At 37.4% G+C, this 18,644-nt stretch overlaps 1 protein-coding gene across 2 annotated transcripts in view; it reads left to right on the top strand.

The window, feature by feature from the left end:
- NCKAP1 (NCK associated protein 1) overlaps positions 1-18,644 on the top strand; it is an 83,259-nt gene that overhangs the window by 36,167 nt on the left and 28,448 nt on the right. For both annotated transcript variants that reach the window (XM_045294153.1, XM_004701473.3), the window contains exons 14-18: positions 2,981-3,062; positions 4,013-4,071; positions 6,957-7,102; positions 8,751-8,883; positions 13,899-14,018. In XM_045294153.1, coding sequence (XP_045150088.1) covers positions 2,981-3,062; positions 4,013-4,071; positions 6,957-7,102; positions 8,751-8,883; positions 13,899-14,018 — 540 coding nt within the window. The remainder of the gene's footprint in view (positions 1-2,980; positions 3,063-4,012; positions 4,072-6,956; positions 7,103-8,750; positions 8,884-13,898; positions 14,019-18,644) is intronic.

Here is an 18,644-nt window from a genome sequence, read left to right as displayed (position 1 = left end):
GGTGCTGGTGAGGAATCAATGCAATGACTTAGGGTGCTGGTGAGGAATACTGAGAGTGCCATGGACTGCCAGAAGAACAAAAAAATCTGTCTTGGAAGAAGTACACCCAGAAGGTTCTTAGAAACAAGGAGAACATGCTTTGGATATGTTATCAAGAGAGACTAGTCTCTGGATAAAGACATCATATTTGGTAAAATTGAAGTGCAGTGACAAACAAGAAGTCCCTTGATGAGGTGACTTAACACAGTCATTGTAACAGTGGACTCAAACATAAGCACTGTGAGGGTGGAACAAGACTGGGTAGTGTTTTGTTCAGTTTTACATAGTGTTGCTATGTGTTGGAACCATCTGCAAGTCGCCAGTCTAAACTAGTTTGTTTTCCCTTCTATCCACTAGATGGAGCTCGAATGCTTCCTTTTTAGAATTACCATAAAATTGAAACAGTAAACCCAATTTATGTTGTATTGTAATTTTATCTGAATGATTATTTCTCATATAGACTAGTCAAGCCTTTTTATTTATTCATGATAGTACGCAACTGAAAAGTAACCAAAATTTGTGGCTCCATGAAATTTTGAAACTATGTTGATATTTACTAAGGGACTCTGGTGGTGGTCACTTCAGAGCTGAAAGGTTGATGGTTTGAACCCAGTCAGTATCTCTGGGAGAAAGACCTAACAACCCGCTCTGCCAAGATGACAGTCAAGACAACACTGGGAAATTCTGCTGTGAATCAAAAATAAACTTTACAGCATCTAGCAACAAATTTTCCAGATCAATTTTAGTGTTAAAGTTTGCTGGTAACTATGTTCAATTGAAAAATAATTGAATAATACTGAAATTTTAATGTTTTCAAATTTGGGGTTGTATTAAATAATAATAAAAAATATAGCCATAATACTGTTAACAGTTGCTAGCATTCGTTGATAATTTATTATTTTAAGATATACAACAACTCTGTGAGGGCAAGTAGTGCTATCATTATTCATTTGGGAAAAAGCAGGCTTTATGTAACTTTGTATTGCACAATGCATTAAGTAACACAACCAGTATTTGAAGTCAAGTCTTAACTAATGCCGAGGCTCCTTAACCACTGTCTTCTATTACATAGTACAATGTGATATTTTTAATTATTCACTAGAACTGATATATTTGAACTAAAACTAATCATGTCCTAATGTTTTGAAAATCCAGTTTTTTCTGTTTGTGATGTAAGCATCCATTTTAAACATTAGGAACAGCTTTGATGAAGTTTATAATACATTCTGTGTTTGGGCTGAATTTTGGCAACTGTATGCATTTGTGTCATCGCCACTACGGTCAAGGTGCACAATCTTTCTACTCTTAAAACAATTTCTTGTGTATGAGTGGATTTTGACTTGGAGGCAGTGGGTTTGGTTTGGGGATTTTATACCATAAAGGTTGATTCCTGCAAGGGAACAACAAGTGCTCTAAAAATCAGTGGTGAGGAGGGTATAGGTTATCTGGTGGGGCTTGATTAAGAGCAATGTTGCTGAGAGAAATTACTGAAACCTGAATGAAGGCCAAACATGATATTGGGACGAAAGGAAATAGAGGAAAGAACTAGGAAGCAAAGGATATTTATAGAGGTCTAAATAAAGGTGTGCAATTATGTAAATATATATATATAAAATGATAGGGAAATAGATCTATGTCCATCTATTTATAAGTTAAGTATTATGGTAGCAGATGGACATTGGACCTCTATTCGAGTAAACACTTTGTTCTAATAACCTGGCATTCCATGATGCTCACCTTCCCAACATGATCGTTGATGACAAAAGGGGTACATAAGCAAATGTGAAGAAAGCTGATGGTGCCCGGCTGTCAAAAGATATAACATCTGGGGTCTTAAAGGCTTGAAGATAAGCAAGCAGCCATTTAGCTGAGAAGCAACAAAGCCCACACGGAAGAAGCACACCAGCTGTGATCATGAGGTATCGATGGGATCAAGTATCAGGCATCAAAGACCCAGACAAAAAATCCTATCAGTGTGAATGAGGGGCGTGCGGAGTGGAGACCAAAAGCCCATCTGTAGACAATCGAACAAAGCCTTACAGAAGGGTCACCGGGAAGAGACGAGCCAGTCAGGGTGTAGTATAGCACTGATGAAACATACAACCCTCCTCTAGTTCTTTAATGCTTCCTCTCCCCCACCCCCCCACCCCCTCCACTATCATGACCCAAATTCTATCCTACAAATCTGATTAGACCAGAGTATGTGCACTGGTACAGATAAGAGCTGGAAACAGGGAATTGGGACAGATAAACCTTTCAGAACCAATAATGGTAGTAGCGATACCAAGAGGGGAAGGGGAAGGTGTGGGTAGAAAGGGGGAACCAATCACAATGATGTACATATAATCCCCTTCCAGGAGGGTGGACAAAAGAAAAATGGGTGAAGGGAGACATTGGTCAGTGTTAAACATTAAAAGATAATGATTTATAAATTATCAAGGGTTCATGGAGGGAGGGAGGGAGGGAGGGAGGGAAAAAATGAGCTGATACCAAGGGCTCAAGAAGAAAAAAAAAAGTTTTGAGAATGATGATGGCAACAAATGTATAAATATGCTTGAAACAATGGATGTATGTATGGATTGTGATGAGTTGTACGAGCCCCCAATAAAATGATTTTTTTTTTAATTCTAGAAAAGAAAAAAAAAGATTCTTCCCTTAGACCCCCAGCGACCATTGATCTTTTTCTATCAATGTAGTTTTGCACTTTAAAATTTTATATTAGTGGAATCATGTTACTTTTTGTTTTGTTTTTCACTTTAACCTGATGTCTCAATAACATGTAAGCATGTTATTGTATTTAATAATTTTCATTGCATTTTATTGCTGAAAAATATTCTGTAATGTGGCATATACCACAGTCTATGCATTTATAAATCGAAGGATCTTTATGGATTGATTCTCAAGTAACTATTTCTAATACAACTTTTCATTTCTTTTTCAGAATCTTTCTGTTTGCCCTGAAGATGAGTCGATTATTATGTCCTCTTTTGTTAACACTATGACTTCCCTAAGTGTAAAGCAAGGTAGTCTTTCAAATAAAAGTATATTTCCTACTTAGCTCTTCATGCTTCATTAATAAGGAGAGAAGTTAACAGTTAATTTTGCCAAATCAATTAGCTTAAATTTGGATGTAATTATTCCCTTTCTCTTTGTGTTCACTCAGTACTTGTGGAAGCAAAGGTTTCCAGTGGAAAATGTGCCTCTAATAATGTTATTAAAATTATAAGAATTGCAGTGTGATATTGTAAGAAAAAGTAATTAGGCAACAAAACAAAATAAGATAACTACATAGTGTTACAAAGTGGATATTCGGTTCAAACTTACCTGTAAGAGTAACAGTAATGGATACTTTTTATACAATGTTTAGTCTGTGCCAGGTACTTTTATATGTACTCTTCTGTGTATTCCATTTCTGTTCTTTAAACCACTGTTACTGCTTTTATTTTATATATTTGGAAACTCGAAGTTTGAGAGGTTAAATAATTTGAGCTTTAATTAGTAGAAGAGCAATTTGAGTTTGATTCCATCAATCTCAAAAACTGGTGTTGTACACTAGCTAGACTGTCTCTCCACTCTTTGAGGACTCTGTTGCAATAGATGGATAAACTACTTTTTAATGTCTTTACATACGCGGTATTGGAAACTTCCAAATTTTTGAGTATTTAGTTTAATAAATTTAGTACTAGAATCACTGTGAAATTGCCTCATAGATATTTGGTTTACAGGGGATATATTTTGGAATTTCAGTATTCTATCTAAACTAACTATATAATAGGATTTCTGGAGTTCTCTGACTCCTTCACATTAACATGTAAATGGAAAATGGAAGAGTTTAATGTTATACTTATTTTCGTACAATTTAAATATCATAGGATTTGAGAATAATTGTTAATCTTAGCTCTTGAGTTTTAAAATGTGATTATAGATTTGTGAAAACATTAATTTAATTTGTAATCTTTTTATAACATTTCAGTTGAAGATGGGGAAGTATTTGATTTCCGAGGGATGAGACTGGACTGGTTTAGATTACAGGTAAGGATAATTTATTGATTTTCATTGTCTTTATAAAATGTCCTACGCTGTAATCGTTACCGAAACAGGCTGCCATGTTTTTCTTCTGTAGAGTTAGTTGCTGGTAGGTGAACTGTTGACCTTTCGGATAGCAGCCAAACCCTCTACCCTTTACCAGTAGAACCCCTTTCTCCTACGTATAGACTCACATTTGTTTAGGAACAAAAGAGCAAACAAAGCATATGAAGAAAGAGGAAAATGGGACAATTAACTTAGTTGGAGAAATCTTGGCCAGGAAGCGAGGTTGACAGTATGTAGGAGAAGGCAATATGCAGACTCTAGGAGATTATGAAGATGTCAAAATGCATGTAGATGGTGGGGGAATTTGGGCAGTTCTTCTGTACATTACTGGATCCCATTCAGTTTTGATCTAAGGTCATCCCTTTTTCAGTCACTTTCATCTGTCTTTTTCCAGTCTTACGGGGAAAATAAGCCTTTCTTTCTCATGCTGCTTCCTCTCCAGCAGTGGTTTTCAACCTGTGGATTGTGACCCCTTTGGGGGTGGGGTGGGGGGCTGTCGAACAACCCTTTCACAGGGGTCGCCTGATTCATAACAGTAGCAAAATTAGTTATGAAATAGCAACGAAAATAATTTTATGGTTGGGGGGCACCACATCATGAGGAACTGTATTAAAGTGTCGTGGCATTTGGAAGGTTTAGACCACTGCTCTACAGTTTCTTAAGAGATTCCCTTCCCTAATGTATTTAGACCTTTAAACATCTTCAGAGACTCTTTTATTTACCCTCTTCTGTCTTTTGGGGCTCTTTATATTTTTTATTTAGACCTATTCTTTTTTTTTTAGTCCTATTTGCTTCAATTGTTGACAAACTTTAAAAATCAATTGTTTAAATCAGCTTGTTTCAGTTGGTCACTATTCCTACTTCTGAACTTAACTTTTTAAAGAGAATTTACTTAATTGTGTAGATTATTTTTCCCCACATCTACTGAAGACTATTCTCTGCAACCAACCATTGACATACCAGAGAATGTCCACATCTCCCTGGAGGCATGCACAGTTCTTATGAAGGACCCCAGAGGAACCCTGTGGAGGGATTGCAAACAGCTAGATCAACATAGAACTCAGTCTCCTTGGAAAGAAAAAGCAGAGGCTTCATATTGACATATAGTAGGGAAATAGAAAGTTACTGGCCATATTCCACACTGTCAAGTGCAATGCATGACTGAGGGTTTCTGATATAAGATGGGGATATCAGTGTCGTTGTTGTGGTGAGTGGGTCTCTTGTTGAAATCCATAACTATATGGGTGAAAAGTACATCCAAGAGTTTGGCTAAAGACAGGTGCTGCTTGTTCCAGGCCCAGAAAGATTAGTTAATTCTTGACGAAAACAAAAACTTGTATCAAATTCAGCTGCTTAAAATTCAGCAAGCCATGGCAGTTATAAACAAAGATATCTGAAAATTTGGATGATATCTGTATTTCTGAAAAAGGAATAGTTCAACATGCTGATGATTAAGATCTAAGGTGTCCAGCTACAGACCAAATGTTTGTGATGCTTTGAGGCAATAAAATAGATCTAATGGAGAAAAAATTGTGTAGAAAGAAGAAACTTAAAAGAAACACTGCCATCGAATTGATTCCAACTCAGTGATCCTATCGAACAGGGTAGAACTCTCCCTGTGAGTTTCAAAGACTAACTCTTTATCGGAGTAGAACGCCTTTCTCCTGTTAGAAAGGAGAGTTCCCATGTACCAGAGCAAGTGAGGAAAGTGTTGCTTCTAGGTTCCCAATTAGTACACACATAGGTTTATTCAAAAATAAAGCATGTTTAGACATGCCTGCAATCCATAGATAGCCACAGATAAACTTCTCAGTAATCCACTTACCTTAGTCGTGTTAAGGTGGCTTTGTGAGAGTGTGCTGTGTTTGTGAAATTCAAGGCTAAAAGGCTCAGCTCAAAAAGCTATGGTGACTGTATTTGGGCATTCCAAAGGGGTAATCTTGATAGATTTTTCTTAAAGAACACAAGCCAGTCATGGGATGTTTGGGGAAGAGATTTTTAAAACAATCGAAAGCTGCATTGGTAAAGAACAGTCCAGGAAAGTGGTGTGAAGGAATTTCCCCCCCATTATGACAGTGGACCTTTTCGTTCTGTAAGGATAGTAAGGGCCATCCTATAAGAATTTCATGGGAAACCTTAACCCATCTACAGCTCTAATCTTGCCCCTTCTGATATCTTTTGGCTCCCAAAACTCAAAAACATTTAAAAGGAACACAATTAGAATCACTTTTAGGAAAGGATTAGAAAAGTGAAAATGCTGCTTTCAGAATGGATCTAGATGGAGAATTTGTCAAGAAATAATAGCTTTACACTTTGATTTTTAATAAAGGTTTCTATAGTTTGGTAGCAGTGCTAGCCACAGCACATTGTTTCTTCTATTAACATGAGGATGGCACAGTATCGCATGTTTTGTGGCATCCATCTGTCCATCAGGAGTCTGTATAATTGAATGTCTCATTGAATCAAGGTATAGTTATTGCACTAATCTTAGCGCTTTTTTTTCTTAAAGTAGATTGAAAATTTCCTTTTGGTTCTTTTTTTATTACTTTTGTTATTTTAGTAACTTCACTTTTCTTTAATAGACTTCAAAGAGAACCAACCTTATACCCGATTCTATTTTACACATATTTAAAGAAGCTCTTGACTGGAATTTCAAGTTGTCACTTCCTACCACAGTTTTATTGGCATATAATTCGCAATAATTTCTAAAAGAATGATTTTACTGAAACAGTTGATATATTTTTCATATTTTTCTCCCATAGAGTGAAAAGGCTAAAATCATTGAACTATACCTAAACTAACTTTTTTCCCTCTTACTTTAACAGGCATACACGAGTGTCTCTAAGGCTTCTCTCAGCCTTGCAGATCACAGAGAACTCGGAAAGATGATGAATACAATAATTTTTCACACAAAAATGGTAGATTCCCTCGTGGAAATGCTAGTGGAAACTTCAGATCTCTCCATATTTTGGTATGTTGTCATTTCCTCTGAATAAAAAATTGGAAATTTTAGTAGCCAAACATAGGTTTTGGTGGCATATTTGTTAAGGCAGTTCAGGAATAGACTGAAAAAAGGAGTAGTGGTTTTTTATTACCCTTGCTAAGAAAATGTTTAATAAGTTGATATTTTATGTCTGTATTTAATTCTTTTTAAGAACAGTTTTACTGATGTGGGTTTTATTTTTCACATTTCCTTGAGGAAATTTTAAAAATTCACTTCAAATTTTCCTCAAGAGAAATGAGAGGGGAAAGTGGATGAGGATCGATAAGCAGGTGTTGGAATGAAAGGTCTAGACTGTTATGCAGCACTATGATGATGCTGAGCTGCTGACTTCCCCTGCGCTGCGCTGGAATTCTCCTTTGCTCTGTTCATGAACTCTGTGTGTCGTTCCTGACGGTTTACACGTGTTCTCCCTGACCAGATAGTGTGGATCTGGAGAAGTAGTCTTGTCTGTACTTTGTTAGTGTCTATTAGAATCTGGTTGTGATCACACTAACAAGCAGTGAGACTGGGATTCAAACTCAAGTAATATGGCTCCAAAGGTGCATATTCTCAACTCTGTTTTCTGCTTCTTGGATGTTTTTTCTTTTACTGAAGCTGATAGGGATAACCTACTATATATCCTTTTATTTCTGAAATGCTACAATAGTCTCTGAATAGGCATGGTAGTTATAGATGATTATGAAAATCTTCTCATTGCTGTTATTGTGGAAAGCAGCCTAGTTCTCACTGATTAGGACAGTTAGTATGCTTTAATTAACAGTAAACTAAACCAAATCAAGCCACAGAGAAGGCGTAAATGTATTTTGAAGGAACTCATAAAACATCAGTAAATGCACTTTTTAGGCTTTGATACTTTAAATTCGCAAGGATTTCATAAAACTAAATCTTATGCTATTATGTCATTCAAATGCAGCCCTTAAAGTGGGGGTGCGGTGGGGGTGGAATACCTATTTTATAGATAGGTGCTTTTGAGCTACAAAAGAAAGGAAATTCGTGTTTTTAGAAATTAGGATTCCCCTCTCCTTTCTTGGAACCAAACACACTTGAAAATAATGTTTAAAATGTATAATTTTCCATCATTTTTAGTTCATTTTTATCCTTATCTTCTCAGCATATTTGCTTTGCCAGTCACATCCAAAGGAGAGATGTTTACTCCTATTCTTTCTAATTGCTCTGAAGTATACTCTACCTATTTTAGCAACCCTTTCATGTTTAACAGCTTTTAAATCAGGATTTGATTTAAAAATCAGTACCATGTTATTGTTTACTTGGTAATCTTTCTTTTTTATTAGTATATAAAAATGTTTCTTTATTATTCATAGTGAGTTTTGATGAAATTGATGCTAAAATACTTTAATGCTATGCATGGCATAGATAAAGCTTATTTTGCTCCTTATTTTAAATATTTATTCATTATATCCAGGAATATTAGTATTGTGAAATAATTATGTGGGAGGTATCATAGGGGTTAAAAGAACTATCATTCTTTTCTTAAGGGAATAAAGTTTATCAATTGGTAACTTCAAAGCATGCCCTTGAATCAAATTATAAAAGATAGTCATTAACAGTTTTAGCTATAAAAATTATGATTCTAAATTTTTGTTTCCTAACACAGTTTTTATAGTCGTGCTTTTGAGAAGATGTTTCAACAGTGTTTGGAGCTACCCTCTCAGTCAAGATATTCAATTGCATTTCCACTACTTTGTACTCATTTTATGAGCTGCACACATGAACTGTGTCCAGAAGAGGTAATATTCTATTAGTCCTATGATTTATGTTCAGTACACTAAGAAAAGCATGTTGCCAGCAATTCCCATAATTCCTTAATGTTAGTTTCCTTCCTGATATATCTCTGTACAGAATCAAACAAATTTTTGAGTAATTTTATGGTTAGATATGGACAGATAAATATGTATACATATATGTAAGAACATACTGTCATATAGATCATTTGGAGCTAACGTTATTAAAACAATGGTCCAGGTTTTAATGTTTCTGGTATTTATATTTTTAATCATTTGTTTTGAATCCTGATTCATTATTATTAAAACAAAGGCATTTCACTAACTTTTTAGTATTGATATAGTCCACCAACACAGGGTTTGTTGATAGTTGTAAAATACACAAATTATACATGATTACTGAGTGCAGAACTTAGAAGTAGCTTTTATTAATCCAAGTACCTATCAAAAATTTACTTATTATTCCTTCTCTAATCTTTGAAGAACAAATAGCATAATCTAAGTGTAGTAAGAACATATTAAATTAAGTAATGTGTTACTTTGTAATTTAATAGTGAATCTCTTTCCTTTGAACTACTGCACGGGTCGAAAAGGAACGTACCAGAGCAGTAACATTGTCAGCCTCCTTCAGAAGTCGGTGTCCTCATCTTCTGCAGGGAGTTTATTAGGATCAATGCTTGCGAGGGTATTACCAGCACGTATACTAGATTTATAGAATTTTTTTAGACTTAAAGTTGACACGTAAAGTATGCCATTAACTCTTACCTCACTGACATCTGTCACATTTAGTTGCCCATCAAATTCTCTTAATAATGTTATCATTTCTTGAATCCATCCTCTGATTTTCAGTGCTATTGTTACTATGGTAGTTCAGATTTTCAGTATTCTCTATATGTATTCCTAAATGGTTTTCCTCCCTTAGATATTTTTCTCTTTAAGACAAATACAATGTAGCCCGAGTGCCTTTTTCCTTTTAAAGGACCATGAATGCGGCGGTTCTCAACCTGTTCTCAACCTGTGTGTCGTGATTCTTTGGGGGTACAATGACCCTTTCACAGGAGTTGTTAACAGTAGCAAATTCATAACAGTAGCAAAATTACAGTTATGAAGTAGCAACAAAAATAATTTTATGGGTGAGCATCACCAGAACATGAGAAACTGTATTAAAGGGTTGCTACTTTAGGAAGGTTGAGAACCACTGCTTTAAGGGCTCTCCCTTACGTCCGAAATCAAGTGAAAATGGTCTTAGCCAGGTTTGTAAAACTCTCAGCCGTATAATCTGTAACTGCCCGTCTTTCCATTCCCTACTCACTAGCCCACCTTCCACGAATCATAATAATGTACATTTGTCTGTATTTTTTGGACTCTTGACGGCTGTTGCTTACAGATAAAAATTCATGTTCCTGCAGCTCTGTCTGTTGTTGTCATTACTAGGGACCACACAGTCACTTCTGGTACAAGGAGTGCAGAGTAGACTGCCCCATCGGGTTTTCAAGACTGACCTTCCAGAGCAGATCACCAGGCATGTTTTCCAGAGTGCCAGTAGAAGGGTGGGTTCAGACTTCCAGTACCTTTCAGCCGGTACTCCTGGGCTCAACTGATGATACTACCTGGGACTTCCCATTGAACTGTTTGTTACCTCATCCTAACCACTGGGTTTAAATCTCACCTACTCCCAAAAGATTTTCCTAGTTCTCTTGTTAGAATTCATCTCTTATTATGTTTGTCACAGTACTTTGTACCACTATTATAATATTTCTCATCATCTGCTCCGTGTCAGTTATTTTAGTGTTTCTGACTTGTTTAGTTGTTAATTGTGATTCTTTAAATTCTTATTAAAGAATTAAAACAGGTAATTAAGAATATTGTGTTCATATAGATTGATGAAGCTTATAAAACTTGTTTTTGTTGTTTGTTTCATTTAATTGTGGCAGCATTGGTGAAAGTTGTCCCTAGTTTTCAGAGGAGGAATGTCTGGTGAATTGCTATGCACTGTAGTCGTGTTGCTGACGAGTGGCATTCTCTTCACCTAGCAGAGCCTACTGTTTTCTGCCTTGCTCAGTCGTATAGTTAAAAACGTACATCTCTACTCTCAATATAGATAATTCACAAGATTCTCTCACTCTCTACACTCCTCACTATAATACTTCACCCTTTTGTTCTAATTTTATTATTTACAATATACACATATATCAGTGTCGTCTTGATTTATCTCTCTAGCTTAGACATTTTCCCACAAATTGAGATTCTCCCTTTTTTCTGCTGAATCTCAATTTAGATCGTTTTAGCTATGTGAAGTGTAGCATGTCTATAATAGAACCGTTGATTCTCCCCATGCTGACCCCCAAACCCATCTGACCATGGAACCATTTTTTGTCTGTGCTTCTATGTTTATATATCTATGCTACTCGTACTTCTCATCCTTATCTAAACCAAGTAATTTTTTGCCTGGATTACTATAATATTCTCCTACGTGATCCATATGCATCCACACAATCTGCTAACTGAAACTCAAGGCCGAGGGCAAATCATGGGGAGATTTGAATGATACATTAGGAAACCTTGCTGTTGAAAGGAAGTAATGAGGTCACATTTATATTTTAAATAAGCTCATTTAATATCTGTAAAGAATGTGTTTCAAGCAATCCTAGTTCACTATTCTTTCAGATGGAAGTGATAGCAGATTTTGTCTTTCAGAAGTTACCATTTAAAATCTTTCCTAAGATAGAGTGGGCCAGTATTATTTTGGCCTGCAAATCCCGTTTGGTCTGGTTTCTTGTCAATGCTTTTAAGGATACTTTAAATCAAAATACAATATAAAATATGATAAAACTACAAGTAATTCTTTCATGTTCACATATTTTATATTTTGTGTGTCTGACATCTGCAACATAGAAATACTTATAATATATGAGAGGTCATATACTTTTGTTATATGAGAGGTCCATGAAAGGAAAACCTCTTTTTATCTTTGTAAAGTATTGCAAGTGAATCTTTAAAATATTACAATACATACCATATATACTCGTGTATAAACCGAGATTTTCAGCACATTTTTAATGCCGTTTTTGTGGTAAAATTAGGTGCCTCAGCTGATATTAGGGTCAGCTTATACTCGAGTATACATGGTATTCATCAGCATTTACAACAGAAAAATAAGCCCACCAAACTTCAAAACTCAAAAGGTCCAGAATTTGGTAGCTAGACAGAGATGGATTTTAGTTTGCATATACATTTACATATATGATCCTATAAAAATTAAGTATACATTTTCTTCTATTATATTCACAAAGTGTATGGCCAGCCCCAGTGCTTGGGAGGTTAATTTTTGATATTTGAATGCCTTGTGAGTTTGCTTATTTTATAGACTTGATTTCTTCTAAAAGTTTTATTTAAATATTTGAATTCTTTTCTATTATTTATTTTCTGTTTTGTATGCTACATAGTCTTTTTGTTGTGTAAAATTTGTATTTTAGATACAGATTTTAAAATGATGTAAGATTTCATTTATCTTAATTGGGAGTTAATACATATATCATTCCATAAGTCAATCATATCAAGCAGTACTGTACAGTTGCTACCACAATCAGTTTCCAAACATTCTTTTCCTGCCTGGACTCTTTGACATCGGTTCCCTTTTATCCCCCAACTCACCCCATACCACCAGCACCTGTACCATCTGTACTGTCCCAGAAACCCCTATTCTACTTGCTGCCCCTATAGGTTCATCCATCCTGAGTTTCTTATACTGAAAAACAATAACCTATAACATATTTAAGAGGGTGACACCCAATGACATAACACATCTGTGATAAACCCCAATATAAACCAACAAAAAAATACAGAAAATTTTGACAACCCAGTCAGGCCTAATGTGCATCAAAGGGGGGGAAATCAACTGACAAAGTTTTAACCATTCAATTTAGGTTTTTCCTTTTGAGATTTATGGTTATCTCTCCAATGCACTCTTGTTTGGTAACTTTTCTCTAATCCCTCTGTTATGGATAGAAAGAAATCACCGGCTCCCACTCATCCATAGCCTTCTGCAAACCAGATTCTCACAATTTAGGCTCTGATACTATTCCCTTCTTTGACATTGAATTTTATGATTTACTGCCCTTCTGTGACTGATACTGGTTTGTTTCTTCCATGTGGACTTAGTTGGCATCTCACATAGATGGCTCTTTGTTGGGGGATAAGCCTTTAAGACCCCAGATGCTATTTTTATCTGATAGCTGGGCACCATCTAATTTCTTCACCACATTTTGAATAGCAGCCATCTCTTCTGTGTTCTCTTCCTGAGGGCGAGTATTGAGCAGGGTCATGATGTAAGAACTAATTGTTCCTAAATTGGAGTTAGGATTTAGTGCAAGCCTAAAACCCATTCCTTGGTCTAAGTTTTGTTTTGTCTTTTTTATCTGCCTTTAGTGCTCTTTTCAATTTCTCCTTGTTAATTTATGGTAGAGAGTCTTAGGGATCATCCCCCTTGAGCATAACGATCTTCCACTAATGTTGTGTTTGAACAGCCCCTGGTCCTAATTTTGTAAAACCCTGTTGAGAGAGGGATATTGGGCCAATGCAGGCTAAATCCATATCACAGTATATTAATTATTCACTTGTACAGAATCAATCCCTTCATGGCTGGATGCTATTTATATAAACAATGGGACATAAACATTTAAAAATCAATAGTGATTAAAAACATCCTTTAATATGGTCTGCTTTATTCTATAATATTTCAGATTGGATACAGTTGTTTTATTTTCTGGAGTTTAAAGATTAAATTCATAATTGTTCGTGTTAAGATTCTTTATAACTGTGTGATCACAAAATATTTTATATCAAATGTGTAGAAATACTATACAATAAGCTAATTGATATAAAGAATTCTGTAATATTCCTTATCCCTTACTGTGGAGTAAGACTTTAGCCTAATTTTTCATGTTTGCTTAAATATTTTCATCTAAACCACTTTTTAAAATATAATTTCCATTACTATTATTATTCTTCTCCCCTTAAAGCGACATCACATTGGAGATCGCAGCCTATCATTATGTAATATGTTCTTGGATGAAATGGCTAAACAAGCTCGAAATCTCATCACTGATATTTGCACAGAACAGTGTACTCTTAGTGACCAGGTAATAATTTAATTGTTGCTTTTAATACAGATAGGGCACTTGTGGATGGAGGTAAGAAAATGAACTCACCAGGTAAACTTTTTACAGATGGCATTAAATCAACTTATGATATATTTTATAGAATTGTTTGCATGAAACAGCATTGTTCTCGTTACATAGTAATACTTTTCGTCCTTTACCCAACACTGTCACTATACTGGACACTGTACTGTCCAATTTGGCTAACCCCACAAATGGCGCCCAACTTGGGGCTCAAACCCACTGCCCTGAGATTAAGAGGCTCATGCTCTACGGAACTAATCATGGGTTCAGTAAGCGCAATTGCACAGTTAAGATATATAAAGATTATAGTAAAGTCATGGAGAATAATAGGGGAGAGTAAAATAAAGAAGTCAGACACATTTCATGGTAGCATGCTCACCTCAGCCCCGCTTGGTGGTCCACGTAGAGATGGAAGAGGACAGGGCAGGAGAGAGCGAGCAATTTACTGCTAACCAAAGCTTATGTATCTTTGGTGGTGTGCAAGCCACTTAATTACAGGTAAAAACATATGTCACAGGAAGGGGTTGTACAATAGGCAATACAAGCAGTAGGAGGGGTGTATACAACGGGCATAAGCATAACAGCAAGGGGATGAGCTAGCGGGGGTACACATGATAGAAAGGGGAGGGACTAGGTATACATGTGACAAGATGGGCAGACCCTAGATTCATGATGGCGTCCTATCATTGGTCATACTTGAGTGGGCTTGACCTTCCTGGGCTCTCCTACAAGGAAACAATCTACTACTATCCTTATCAGAAGGGAGTGGGCCCTACTTAGGGTGGGACAGACTATATAGTCTGATTGCTCTACATAGCTGATAACCCTTAGGGAGAATAACCCCTGACCTACTTCTGTTGACCTCCAACTGTATAGTGATTTGCCATGTGTAGCAAGCAGCTAAGTTTGGAATATATTTGGGTGAGACAACTTGGGAGAAATCTTTGTTTCCCACAATCCCCCCTTTTGTTTATATATAAAATTCAAAAGAGCCATAGGGTTACACGGTTATTTTCTATACATTGAAAGCGGTCAAGACAAAATTGATGACAATATTAAAGTAGCCAAGCCAAAAAACTCAGCCATATGGCAAGCATTTTGAATCCAGAGTCAGGGGATAAAGCCTTCCCATGCCTATCTACAATCAGGGGAAGATATGAGGAGTTGGATGCCATGGCGGGAAGAGATAGAGCAAATAGGAATGTCTGCTCCTAAAGGGAGATAGAATCAACCATGTGCTCACTTTAAGGGGGAGAAACTGTGGAAATGATAGACTACCGCAGGAAAATGTACTTGGACTGTATCTCCCAACTACCAGAGTGGCGGTCTTCTTACCATGGAATACTGTTCTTCCAGATTCCCATTGTACCAGTCAGGGATTAAGTCCCAGTCATATTTCCCTCAGTGTTAGTTTCCCACATTTCCCCCTTCTGTATTACATTTAAGATTCAATAGTGTCACAGAGGCAACATGGTCTCTCTTCAATCTCTTAATTTCCTATAGAGGCGGCACGGGTCTGGCACATCAAAATTATGATGATAAATGTGACAGACTGAAACTTAAGCTATGTGAGATGCTTGGAACCCAAGCTCGCAGGTCCAACCCTTTCATCCCATTCACCAATTGTTTAATCATATCCGAGCTAGGAGACGCCTTGAGCCTGTCTTTGAATGTATAGAAAATATCCTTTTTTAGCTGATTAACATTCAATGAAATATTTCCCTTAAACCCTTGTAAATGTTCTCTAATTAAATCCCAATCATGCAATGTATTATTATATGGGTAAGAGGTTATACAAAAATCAGTAACATTCCGATCACATTTTAACATTAATTGATGTTGCAAGTCCCATGATTTGATCTCCCAACCACGGGACAATTTGTTGCAGCTCTGCTACTTTCCCCCCAGTTCATGGTCCACCTTTGCCTGAGTGGCCCAGAGCTGATGTGAGTTCACTTGCCACTTTTGCACAAAATGTTCAGTTTTGATGGACTCTTGTAGTGCTCCCCCAGTGACAGCAGCAGTGGTGGCAATTGCTATAAGTCAGATTATAGCTACAATTAACATTCCCACAAATCGGCGAGGTCTTTTCAGAATCTCTGACATCACTTGCATCATGAAGGACGATTCTGGACTGCTCTCCCATGTGTGCTCATTTCCACTGTGATCCACACCCCCAGCCTGCTTTTTAGGATGAGGATGCTGTCTTTTGAAAGGTTTATAAGCAGAGCATGGTTATTGCAAGTGAACAATTTACAATTATGACAGGTGGAACTGCGAGCAGTTTCATTTATGATATTTCTTACAGCAAGCACATAAGGCAGCCTTACACACGGACTATGTATCGAGTCTCGTTCTTGTGAAAAGCATAAGTATAACCAGGTTGACTGGTGCCAGTAAAACTTCCTGTATAGCCTGTTAAAGGATTAGTGGCAAGAGGTAATTTTCACAGGTTCCACTGTTCCAGTCCTGTCATAGGCTAAAGTAACCTGGGGCAGGGAGGCACACGTTCTCCTTCATGCCAGGCCATCAACTTTGATTGCCTGGTAATGGCAATGCCTTTAGTGGTCTTCTGCCACTCACAGCTACTATCATAATCACATGAGGTGATGTTGGATTCCTCTGAGCAATTAGAAATTTTCCATGGGGACCCCAACCAATAATAGTTACAGTGTCATTTCTTAACACCATTCCATGCGGCCCCTGACATTTGAGTTATTTGAGTCTGTCGGCAACGACATGCCGGTAACTCATAATTTTACAGGTTTCCATATCTCCTCTCCTCCATAGTAGTGGAGTTTTCATATTTTGCAAATCCTTCACCCATAATCATATAGAAGCAATAGCTGGTTTCATTAAAGGCCAGCCAGTCATTCCATGCCTGAGAGTTAACGGCTAACTAAGCAGCTGAGGCTTGCGCCCACACGGAAATGCAGTTTCAAAACCTAGAGTGAAATTAAAATTTTTGCCTTCCTCATTGGGGTCTCTGACTATTCCATTTCCCCAAGACCCTGGTGTCTATCCAGAATCATTTACAAATATGACAGGGCCAGCCTGGGTCCACTCCATGATTTCTAGTAGAGGGGGATGAGGAGCATAAGACCAACAATAAGAGTGATTAGCACTTACCTGAGAGGAGACAACTGACATGACAGCAAGCATTGCTAGGAACACACTCTCACGGGTGATAGGCTTGCCAGCGTTAGTGTTACTTGTGCTTGCTGGTTCAGAGCTTTTATTTGTTCCCAGTTAGGACGGTGAATTATTGAGTTTTTGATACTACGATGTCACTTACTTAGGGAAAGGGCTGCCGTCTTTGACTGGGACAGAGTCAGGGTCAGAGTGGTTAGGTGGGACCTTCCTTTTCCTTGTCTCTCTCAATCCGTGGGCGGACTCTTCTGAGGGGGGATCCATCATTTTCTCCGCCATCTGAAAGAATGTAAGCATAGCCTCTACCCCTAGTCTCTAGCAAACCTGGTTTCCACACCCCATCGTCGTTTTTCCACCAATTTTCTCCAGATCGGCTTTCTCTGTGGGGGTAGAAAAGTGTTTCTCTGTCCTAGTTATGTTAGAATCTTTTGGAAGTGAGAAGAAATTTAGAGTCACTATGGCCAACTGAAGTTTATTGTGTGCTCTCACCTTTCATTTCCCTTTCTGTTTAGACAATTGAGTTTTAGTGTGCCATGTGCCCGTTCAATAAGGGCTTGGCCTTGGGGGTTGTATGGGATACCTTTCATGTGATGAATATTCCAATCTTGACAAAAATTGTGGAAAAAAGTTACAGTATGGTAACTTCCTCTTTAAAATTTTAAAGGACATCAAACAGCAGTGGGAAGCTAGATTATATATCCCACAACAAAATTCAGTAGTGTGGAGTGTTATAAAAAATATGGGCAATAAAGGAAGTGGACATGAGTAGGATGCTAGTGTCAGCAGGGCCATGGTCTGTCTATAAGTGTGTAGGAGTACCCATAACAGCAAAACCGGCTAGTAAGTGTCTGATAACATATTTTGTGGACTCGCCAGCCATAGCTGATGCCCATAAAAATCCCGAGAAGGTGTCTATAGTAACATGCACAGCTCCTAGGCGTCCAAATGAGGGTACGTGAGTGACATCCAACTACCAGGTTGCATTTAATTGGTCACCACGTGGGTTTACCACGTGAGTGAGGCGTGTTGGCAGGGAGGGCATTTTGTGACAATCTGCTGGCCTGTGTCCATGTTAGGTGGCATCTGTCCCTGAGGCTGGCAACGTTACTGTGTAACCTTTGATGTTCTGCCTGTGGGAGCTGAAGAGTAGTGAATGCCTTTTGTGTTAGCATGTCTGCATTGGCATTTCCCAGGGAAATTGGTCCCGGTAACTGTGTGCTCTTGTGTGTCCTATGAAGAAAAGGTGAGAGTGTGTTCTTACCTGGTTCTGTAAGGTGAGGAATAATCTGCCAATGTCAGAGTGTGGATCTACCTTCAACTTCGCTGTTTCAATAAAAGAACAGACGAACTGTGTAAGCAGAGTCACTGATTATGTTGATAGCAGATCTTTAAATAATAAAATGATAGCAAATATCTGTTTTCTGAGCAGCAGCA

The sequence above is a fragment of the Echinops telfairi genome, unplaced genomic scaffold, assembly GCF_000313985.2.
Source record: "Echinops telfairi isolate 266 unplaced genomic scaffold, ASM31398v2 ScPeMD7_3;HRSCAF=10, whole genome shotgun sequence".
NCBI classification, from domain to species: domain Eukaryota; kingdom Metazoa; phylum Chordata; class Mammalia; order Afrosoricida; family Tenrecidae; genus Echinops; species Echinops telfairi.
This window is presented reverse-complemented; position numbering and strand designations above follow the sequence as displayed.